The sequence below is a fragment of the Medicago truncatula genome, chromosome 8 (genome assembly GCF_003473485.1).
Source record: "Medicago truncatula cultivar Jemalong A17 chromosome 8, MtrunA17r5.0-ANR, whole genome shotgun sequence".
Taxonomy (NCBI): domain Eukaryota; kingdom Viridiplantae; phylum Streptophyta; class Magnoliopsida; order Fabales; family Fabaceae; genus Medicago; species Medicago truncatula.
In genome coordinates, this window is record NC_053049.1 from 17,991,741 (window position 1) to 18,002,605 (window position 10,865).

Sequence of the window (10,865 nt, forward strand, 5' to 3'; positions counted from 1 at the left end):
AAAAATTGTTTCTCCATGTTTCTTTCTACTTGCAAAACAGACCATTAAATTGTTTGCAAGACTCATGGTCTCAGAGATTACCTGAATACTTGCACCATATTTGGCATTATTGCTCAACGTGGTTGTTTTTGTTGATGGAGAAGTTGGAGGAGTTTGGCTTGGATCAAATCATCACACATCTATTTCACTATCTTTGTAAGATTTGTATGATGTTGAAAAATCTTTCCATAATAAAATGTATTTGTTAAGTCAACTTTATCACACACACCTCCTTCATTTTCTCCAATCATACACACATTGATCTTCCCTTTATTCAATTTGCCATTCACATCTGTTAAGTCCCCGTAAACATAGCTCAGTTGACAGGAATATACATTGTTATATACAGGGGTCGGGGTTTGGACCCGAACACCCCACTTATTCACCTTGACAAAGGTGAACTCTAACAACTAGACTGCTTGACAAAATAATATATTTAATAAGTTCAATAATAAATAAGAATAAATTAATAAAATATTTTTCTATTGAACTATTAATTTATTCATAATATATTTTTCTCATACAAAATTAATTACATTTCTTTTTTTTGAAGAAGCTAAATTATCTCACCTAAATTGACGCCGGTGAGAATCGAACCTGAGACCTCGAGGAGGAGCATGCTCTCAGGTCCCAAATCAATACCACTAGACCAACCTAAGTGGATTAATTAATTACATTATTAATACGTATGAAATGTTCAAAAGGTCGTATAATTTGAAACGGAGGAGGGAGTGCAAATTATTTCTTTTTGCTTTTTAAAAATAAGTACATAGGATTTAGATAGCGGCAACATTGAAAAAAAAATATATTAATAGTTCAATAGTAAATAAGAATAAATTAATAAAATATTTTTCTTCCATTTCTCAAAAAACATTGTTTCTTTCATAATTTAATTTGTTTTGTCGTTTTTTTTTTGTTAGAAATTTGTTTTCCTAGTTATTGTAAAAAAAAAAAATATCAATCAAGAAATACTTGTATACTTTCCCTTTGAATTTCCCACTAGTTTCCAAACCCATTAGAAAAACACGATTTAGGATTTGTGTGGTTACCCACATTCACACTTCAAATTCATTTCTAGAGGCCCCACTTCTAGGAAAATAATCAATAACATTAATTTACTATTGATTTCATAATCTTAGTTGACATATTCACTATTTTGTTTCTTCTAAGTAATTACACTACCTTTTTTATCTTAATAAACAAAATCAACGAAACAACAAGGAAAATCAAACACAAATGTACAATATTTATAACAACCTTGTACCTATCAAATGTTCTGAACATAAATACCATACTATAGTTTAGCTCTCTTTCTCCCTCTTTTTTTGTGAATCTTCAAATTTTGTGCTGCCTAGATGCAAGTTTTTGTGGCAACATCATTGGACCTTATTAATTGGCTTCTTGGTTTGTTTGGTTCTTCTAAAAAGAAAGTACACATTTCTGATCATAGCAACAAAATTGATGAATCTTTGTCCCTCCCATTACACATATTTTTTATAATTGTGATTGGTCTTGTGTTTTTTCACTTGTATTGGTTCGGTGAAAACAATCACAATACCAACGAGGTTGAAGAAGAGGAACTGGAGCACCCCGTCGATGAATCAGACCGTGATTTTGTTTGGGATTGGCAGCTTAGTCCCCGGACATCTGAGCATGGTGATGCGGCCAAAAGACACACTCCGTGTGCATTTTGTGGCGATCTAAGTACCACAAGATGCGCTCGCTGCAAGGTTGCTAGATATTGGTTAGTACTAATACTATACATGTCTATTTTTCAACAAAGTTTATGACAATAATGTTTATGATGATTTATTTTGTTGTTTACAATATATAATAGCTCAGAAGAATGCCAAATTGGACATTGGAGGTCGTGGCATAAATATGAATGCTTTGAAATGGAGAGTGAAGAAGGTCATGCAAGAGAAGAAACCCCTATGCTTGTCGAGGAAAAGTATGATAATGTAAAGGTTTCTATCATTCACTAATAAGGACTTTGTGTCTTTAATTAATTCATGTCAATGCTTTCTAAATGTTGATTTTGTCACATATGTGCAAGTTGAGTTCACTAGTCAAAACTTAGGTTGATTGATTTCAAAGTATTTTTATATGCCTTGTTGGGTGGAATATTAACAATAAAAATTAAGGGGTAACAATGACGTTATTTTATCCTCTTATTTATTTATTTTTTGGGTACAAAAAGGATGTTATTTTATATCCATAGATAAACGGACGAAAAAGTTATTACTATCTTTTTGTGAGAATAGTTTGTTAGGAAAATTTTCTTGTATTTAGGCCAACACCAACAACACATTTCTTTCCATCTTCACCTCCAAAAACTCAAAAAATGCAATTTTCTCAACAGCAGTTAACTGCCACTAGTACCGAGTGCAAGTAAACCCGTTGGGGTTTAGTGCAAGTTAACTCACTTTGGGTAGCAAGCGATGGTTAACTCGCGCTGGAGTTAATTGAGAAATTTTAAGGTGGAAATGAGCAAAACTGAAAGGGAGAAGAGTAATTTGGTGTTAGTTTTGGATCAATGTTAAACTGAATAGAGCTTAGTCCAAATTAAGTTTCTTTAATTTACTTTCCTATTTATTTTTCTAGTATACCCCTTTCTTGTTTTTTCCACAAGATAATTTTACAATTGTAAGTAAATATGTCTACAAAATGACTTATAGACCAAAATTTTATATGTCTAGGGTCTTTATTGATACAATATTTCCTATTTCCACTATAGGTTATACAAAATTACATGATTTTTAGGTTTAATTGCATGTTTGATTCCTTATGTTTATTTTAGGTTTTAAGTTGGTACTTTATGTTTTAAAAGTTTTAAGTTGGTTTCTTACGTTTTAAAGGTTTTAAGTTGGTCCAAAACATTACTCAAGTTGAAATAAGTTAGTCCCTTTCGCGACATGATATTGAGTTTAATAAAACAAAAATTACAAAAATGTTTTAAAACTGATTTTCTAAATAAGTTAAATTCCATCACCTAGATTGTCACGAATCTTTAAACGTTTAAGTGATGGAAGAGACTAACTTATTCCAATTTGAGCAACGTTGTGAACCAATTTGCAACTTTGAAAACGTAAGAGACAAACTCAAAACTTTTAAAATATAAGAGACCAACTTAAAACCTAAAATAAACACAGGGAACCAAACATATAATTAAACTTTATTTTTATCATTCATATAATCTTCTTGATCACTTGTGTAGCAGGAGAGTATCCCAAATGGGTCTTTGAGTTCAAATGTGGTAGTTGATGATGGATCAAGTAGTAGCAGTGATGTAAACTCTCATATTAGCTGTGTAGAATGTGGTAGCCCAAGTACCACCAGATGCGCACGATGCAAATCCGTCAGATACTGGCTAGTACTCTTAAAATCTTACTTCTTTTAAACTACTTTTGAATTTGATTATTATATAGGCTAAAATATGGTTTTAGTCCCTGCAAATATGCTTCGTTTTGGTTTTAGTCTCTGTAAAAAAAAAAAAAATTGTTTTTAGTCATTGCAAAATTTTTTGTTTTTGAAAATAGTCTCTGACCCCATTTTTGTGATGATTTGCATACGTGGCACATGATGACTGAACCAATTTTGTAGTTTTTGGTCCCTGCAAAATATTTTGTTTTTTAAAAAGGTCCCTGTAAAATTTTTTGTTTTTGAAAATAGTCCCAATAGTCCATCCAGGGACTATTTTCAAAAACAAAGAATTTTGCAAGGACCAAAAACATTTTTTTTTTACAGGGACTAAAACCAAAACGAGACATATTTGCAGGGACGAAAACCATATTTTAGTCTATTATATATGAACTAACAACGTATAAATATTTGATTATTATTTAACACATTGTAAATTAAAAGGTAAATTAGGTGCGTTGATATAAAATGGTGACTAATCCAGATTAATTAATTCTAATACCATATTAAAATTTTATATTAGATCTAACTCATTTATACAAAGCTGATTTGGAAAGGTGTGTTTATTTTAAGCTAAGAAATTATATCCGTCTTTACATTTAGATATGATTTGGCACAATTATATGTGATAGATAGTCTTTATGCCCACACATTCTATTGCTAACAAGTAATCTCTATTTCTTACTTAAAAAATAAAAAGTAATCTCTATGTATGATATAGTTGTGAGGAGACTATGGGCCTTCTGCTTCTTGGGGTTGGGCAACCGCTTGATACCTTCTTATTAGAGAAATGATATTTGTACAATCATTTTTGTATAACTTTTGTACAACATTCTCTCTCATACTCATATTATCTTCTTATTCTCTCTCTTCCTTTTTCTCTCTCTATTGTTTTTGATCAATAAGAAGAGAACACAACAAGGTTGTCCCAAAAGTTGTACCAAAATAGTTGTTCAAATATCATTACTCTCTTATTATGAAAGAACAAATGAATAATACCATTCTCACTAAACGTGAATGAAATGTTGTTACAACTTATATATATAGGAGAGCTGAAATGCTATAGCAACTAACCTATACTAACTGTATTCTAACAATAACCCTAATATAGTTATGTAAGAAGTAACTTGCATAGCAAATTACTATGATTATGCTTTATTATCACTAATCTCTTCAGTATGCAATAGCCTCCTACAAGTTGGAGGTTGGTAAATATCTACCAATCCCAACTTGGATAATAGTGTATGAAAAGGCTGAGGTAGTAATCCCAACTTGATCATTGAGAAGTAATAGGAAACAATTTCATCACTCCAGCCTGCAACTTTTCCTTAACCAGATGACAATTAATTTTCAAGTGCTTTGTCCTTTCATGAAAAATTGGGTTAGCTGCAATATGGAGGGCACTCTGATTATCACAATAGATGACTAGTGGCTTGATGCAAGTTAACTGTAAATCCTGAATGAGATATAGAAGCCACTACAATTCACAAGTAGATGCTACAAGTGCTCTATACTCAGCTTCAGATGAGGATCTGGACACAGTGAGCTGCTTCTTAGTGTGCCAAAAGATGAGAGATTTACCTAAGAAGATTCATTGGCCTGAAATGGATCTTCGAGAATCCAGACACCCTGCCCAATCTGCATCTGAAAAACCTAGAATTTGAAGTGTTGAATCTCTAGGGAAGAACAAACCTTTGCCTGGACAACTCTTAAGGTACCTTAGTACTCTCATAACAGCAATATAGTAGATATGTGTGGATTTAGTGAGAAATTGACTCAATTGTTGAGTAACAAAAGTGATATCAGGTCTTGTTGTATTGAGATAAAGCAACCTTTCAATCAACCTTCTATAGGAGGAAACATCTTCATAAGGTGAACTGGAATCACTATGTAGTTTTATGGATGGATCAGAAGGTGTAGAAACTGGCTTAAAGTTGATGAGACATGAATCAGCAAGCAAATCCAAACAGTACTTTCTTTGGCATAAAGATATCCCTTGTTCAGAATGAGCTACTTCTAAACCAAGGAAATATTTCAACTGGCCAAGATCTTTGATTTTGAAAGAGTTATGAAGAATGGTTTTGATGTTTTCAAATTCAGAAAGTGAATTTCCTGCTAGGATGATATCATCTACATAGACAAGAATTATGGTGAATGAAGAAGATGAGGATTTTGTGAAGAGAGAATGATCTGAATTTTCTTGCTTGAAACCTTGAGCCATAAGTAATGAGGTGAGCATCTCATGCCACTTTCTGCTAGCTTGCTTTAATCCATAGAGAGATTTAATCAGTTTACAAACTTGATTTGGTTTGGATGATTTAACACCTGGAGGAAGTTGCATGTACACATTTTCTTGCAATTCACCATGAAGGAAAGCATTATTGACATCAAGTTGATGAATAAACCAATTGTGAATAGATGCCAAAGCAATAATGAGTCTGACAGTGGTATCTTAGCTACAGGTGAATATGTGTCAAAGTAAGAGAAACCTTCAATCTGATTATATCCCTTAGCAACCAAACATGCTTTGAATCTTTCTATGGAACCATCTGCATGATGTTTAATCTTGTAATCCCATCTGCAGCCTATTAGTTTGATGTTTGGAGGTAAACCAACAAGTTTCCAAGTACCAGTTTGTTCAAGAGCTTTAAGTTCAGTGTCCATGGCTTTATTCCAACAATCAAACTTGCTAGCCTCAACATATGATACGTGTCAAGTGATATTTGAAACGACTCAAATATCCCAGAAGATGATTGATACGATTCATAACTATTTTGAATCGATTCAGACTAAGTCAGAGAGTTTGATGAATCGTTTCACACCGAAAATGATACGATTCACAGATGAATCTATTCAACTGATCAGTAATACGATTCATAAGAGGTCAGAGACAAGCAAGCTTATTTCAGACGCATGTGAATCGATTCAGACTTCTTATGATACGATTCACTAGAACACAGTGACCACAATGCAAATTTTGAAAACTTGTTAAGAATTCAACATTGGACAAAACATCATTTATGAGACACATGGTGCACACTACTTTTGTGCCTGACATCTAGACTTACTAGGGTGCTTGCACATTCTAAAAACTTATCAAATAAATCAACATGCTAAAAGATAAATTACACTTTGACAAGGAACATCATCAAAACATAGCTAAAGGCTTCAAACAACCTATGCAAATACTTATAGCATAAGAGTTTATATGATGAGAGCTTACATCATATGCTTTTATACTCAAGTGTTATTTTATTTATAAAAAAAAAAAAGAAGATAACCCATATTAACTTAAAATAAGTCGATTCAAATGGACCCTTAATATGTTACAATGTCACTTTTTTTTTTAGCGAAAATGTCAATGCATTGCATCATTTTAATATATTATATTTAATTTTTTTCTTTATAATATATTAAACTTTGTCTTTATATAGTGAGAGAGATATATATAAATACAAAAGTTTGATATGATGGAAAATTTACTCAATGTCTTTCATTTTTCTTTATCAGCTCTACAAAGTGCTTGATTGCAAATTGGAGATGGCATAAGTATAACTGCATTGCAGAGGATGTGAATTCAGCTCCAACAGAAAGACCTGATAGAAATGTAAGTTTACTCTTTAATGCCAGCATCAAGATTTCAATTCTATGGAGATTAACTATATGAAACTAAGAACTTGCTTTAAAGTTAAAAAGAAAGTGATGAAAGTCTGATATTGGGGCTGGTTAGGAACATGCTTAATTGATACTATTTTTTAGTATAATTTTAAAAAGTGCATATGTTTCAAATAGTAGTGAAATTTTTTAGGCTTAATTGCACTTTTGGACCCCTAACTAATTTAAATACAAAACAACCCCCTATGTTTTGATTCTTTGGCAGTTTTGGATCCCCAGTCCATTGTTGACTCGGTCAACGCTGATGTGGCACCCTAAGTGAAGTGCCACGTGTCAATTTTTTTTTTTTTTTTGTCTTGGGGGTCCAAAACTGCCAAAGAATCAAAACATAGAGGGCTGTTTTGTATTTAAATTAGTTAGGGGTCCATAACCGCAACTTTTGGAAAGATAGGGGTCCAAAATTGCAATTAAGCCATTTTTTAATGAATGACTTTACAAATGAAATGGGGAGAGGGATAAGTTTTTCAAATAATATTTCCTTTGCAGGTTGGAGTGCTCAAGCATTCTAATAAAGAAGAAGAGAGTATTCCTTCATCCAAGCCTCTCTATTTGGAGCTTCATCCAGGTTTCTATATCTTTCCTTGATTAGAAATATTATTAATTGCATTGTATTTACAACTCCAATATCTTATATTAATTGTTAACATTCTCTCTTTATTTGTTTATTGTAGAAGGAACCTCAAATTTCAAGTCTCCAAGTGAAGTATCACAGGTAAGGTTTACATAATTTTGACATAACATGATAAAAAATTAGTTGTGACCAAAAATTATGATTCAATGAAGGTTACTACCAAGGAATATCAAGTGCATAAAACTCAATGGGTGAAATACCTTGAAGATGAACTTGTGAAGTCTAGGTAAAATAAAAATAAAAATAATCCAATTTTTCTGATCTCAAGTATGTGTTGCTTATATAAAAATATCAAACTTAGCATTTTCTTTTAATTATTAATGAAAGGAAACAAATTTTGGCGATACAATCAGAGCGTGACGATTGGAAGGGGCGAGCAAATTTCGCTAGAGAGATGTTTCAAAGATTCAAGGAAAAAACTGAAAACCAAGTAATTGATTACATGACACGCTCCGCAACAATTGAAAAAAATATGAATTTTATGATAACATTTACTTCTTTTCATTTTTTAGTTGTTTGTGTTGAGAAATGAAAATGAGTCAATATCAAATGCTGAGAAGAAAGCTTCCAATGTAACTCATAGTTTACATGAGAGGCTAAACCACTTGCAGGTTGTTGATGTCACTGAGTTATCTATTGTTGAATATTCTGCAATTATTTTGTATCGACTCTCGGGTTAATTTAACTCCCATATAGATTGCAGCACAAGAAAACTTTGCAGAGAAGAGAAGGTTAGAAGAACATATACAAATGGTAGAGGTCAGTGTTGTTTTTAAAATATTTTATAGTTAATTTTTTCACAAGTGTCCTGTATTAGTTTTTACATTTGACCTAATTCATCGTTACAAAACTGACATAAGGTCAAGGTTTACGCCTTGTCTATTTTCAATGTGAGACTGTCTTTTCCAATACACTCCCTCGTGCTCAACAACACTGTTGAGTTTGGGTCGTGGATGATTTGGTGGAAGGTCAAAATCGATAGTGTCACTCTTTCTAAACTCTACAAATTTTATTTCTTTTCAACGAGGAAAAAACTATGCATTTTCTTTTGTTTTGATCAATCATGGCTCATCGACTATTTTCACTTATTTGTTTATCGATAGAGTGAATGTGCTACGCTGAAGAAGGAACTACAAGAAGAGCATAAACATGCTCAATATCTTACACTAGAGTCTAACAAGAGTCACGAGACCGCACAAATTGCCATAAGAGAAGTTGAAGTGGTAAGACAAGAGCTTTTAGAAGAGCGTAAACATGTCGAACGAGTTAAAGAGAATTTCATTAGAGAAGTTACATTTGTTGAATCAAGAGCTATTTTTGCTGAGGTAATTTTTGGTCTATTAACTATTCTACAAGTTTGGTCCAAATATCTCTATTCTCTAGTGCAGATGAAAATTTTCCCAAGTCTTCTAATTTTTGTTCTTGATTTTATTGGTTAGGCAAAACTCAGTGATCTTCAGAGGAAAATCAAACTGACAGATCATAAGGTGAAAATCATTTCTGAGTTGCATTATGTGCATCTACCATCTTAGGATTTTGATACCTTTCAGAAAATTATATTATGGAGGGATTGAAAATTAATCAAGACCTTTTTGGAAAATATCAAAAAGATGAAGTAACAACCCAAATTAAATATGTCCTTCCTTGATAAATAATTAACCTATAAACATTGTTTCTTTTGATAATTTTATACATCAATTCAGCATTTGAAACACTTTCATATTTGATTTCTTCGTTCTTCTTATAGGTTCTTGTCAAGACAGACAGTTTAGGAAAACCTTCCACGGTAAGCTTTTTTCAGTTTTATTCTAAATAAAATGGAAATATACTTTAGTTTTGAAGTAAATAAATGATATAAATGCACACATTTTTTAAATTTGAAACATTAATTGAACATTTATACAATAAATCTTCGGTAATGGAACAAATGGAGAGGATCTTAACTCCTAAAAATGCTGTAACTTCATTTTGAAGCATGAAATTTTGATGTATTTCAAATCCTAAAAAAACATTAGAGCAAATATTTGCATATGATATGATCTTAGCTTTTCATATCTTTAGATACTTTTTTAAAATATTTACATTAATTTACTGAATATTTCAAATAAGATTGACATATTAAGATACAGTCCGACAATGAGATCGTAAGTATAAAGCGTCCCTCAACTTACTATTGGATCACTAAGATGAAATTCCAAATTTTGAATCCACATGACGACATAGGCTCAAAAATGAGTGTGCGGCATATCTCTCACCTTATTAGATGGTTTTGTAAAGATGAATGAGACCCGTTATAAAACCCTAGACGACTGACTAAATATAGGTCTAGAATTTGGAAGCAAGATTAGAGGAGGAAAATATTAGTCTTATATATATAGCATGGTTATCTTAAACACATTTAACTCTTCAAAGTACAAACCTGAAACCTTTTCTCATGAAATGCAGGCATGCACTATATGTTTGACCAATGAAAAGAACATGGCCTTTGGGTGTGGACACATGGTAATCATTTCTAAATAAATAGTTTTTTTATATTCTCTATTTATGTGATGACTATAAAAAAAATATTTTGCAGACATGCAGAGACTGTGGATCCCAATTATCAAAGTGTCCAATATGCCGTGAGCAGATCACAAGTCATATTAAATTGTTTCCTGGGTGATTCACTGTATTTGAGTGCTCATATTTTATTTTCTTGCATGCACCAAATATATTTTGTACATAGATTTCCATAGTGTTACCTTTATAGTTCTAAATGTGCATATATTATGCATTTAAAGAATGTAATCTATTTGTAGTATAATTTTTTTCCTTATGGACACTTTTCCAAAAATTATTGTAGAAGTTGTAGTCATTTAATACGTTTTCATTGAATTAAATATGGATTTTATTATTAAAGACATACTTGTTTCATGAGGTTCTTAAAGACAACATTACGTTTTGTATTACTAGAGTATAACACCTTCAAGCTTTTCTTTAATAGATTATTACAAAAGATACTTGAAGAACAAGATCAAAGCTTGAAATATAAAGGAATACTTTGAGATGCTACAAGGGTTTACTACTACAAATAATAGAACATTAGAAAGAACACATCTTA

General features: G+C 31.8%; 1 protein-coding gene across 3 annotated transcripts; it reads left to right on the forward strand.

The window, feature by feature from the left end:
- Positions 1-1,233: 1,233 nt before the first annotated feature.
- Positions 1,234-10,663, forward strand: LOC25502447 (RING finger protein B). 3 transcript variants are annotated; one of them, XM_024772152.2, is made up of 15 exons: positions 1,235-1,783; positions 1,877-2,000; positions 3,257-3,408; positions 6,970-7,066; positions 7,621-7,699; positions 7,806-7,846; positions 7,918-7,991; positions 8,093-8,195; positions 8,278-8,376; positions 8,462-8,524; positions 8,869-9,090; positions 9,205-9,252; positions 9,513-9,551; positions 10,211-10,267; positions 10,341-10,663. In XM_024772152.2, exons 1-15 carry the CDS (start codon positions 1,395-1,397, stop codon positions 10,425-10,427), a joined length of 1,674 nt encoding a protein of 557 aa, XP_024627920.1. In that variant the 5' UTR covers positions 1,235-1,394; the 3' UTR covers positions 10,428-10,663. The 3 variants fall into 3 exon arrangements, with proteins under 3 accessions (XP_039684697.1, XP_024627920.1, XP_013445310.1); XM_013589856.3 differs by having other exon boundaries at positions 3,260-3,408; XM_039828763.1 differs by lacking the exon at positions 9,513-9,551 and having other exon boundaries at positions 1,234-1,783.
- The last annotated feature ends 202 nt before the right edge of the window (positions 10,664-10,865 follow it).

Coding starts and splice junctions, on each gene's coding strand:
- LOC25502447 (XM_024772152.2), top strand. CDS start 1,395: ATGCAAGTTTTTGTGGCAACATCATTGGACCTTATTAATTGGCTTCTT. Junction 1,784..1,876: donor TGCAAGGTTGCTAGATATTG/GTTAGTACTAAT, acceptor AATATATAATAG/CTCAGAAGAATGCCAAATTG. Junction 7,992..8,092: donor GATGAACTTGTGAAGTCTAG/GTAAAATAAAAA, acceptor TATTAATGAAAG/GAAACAAATTTTGGCGATAC.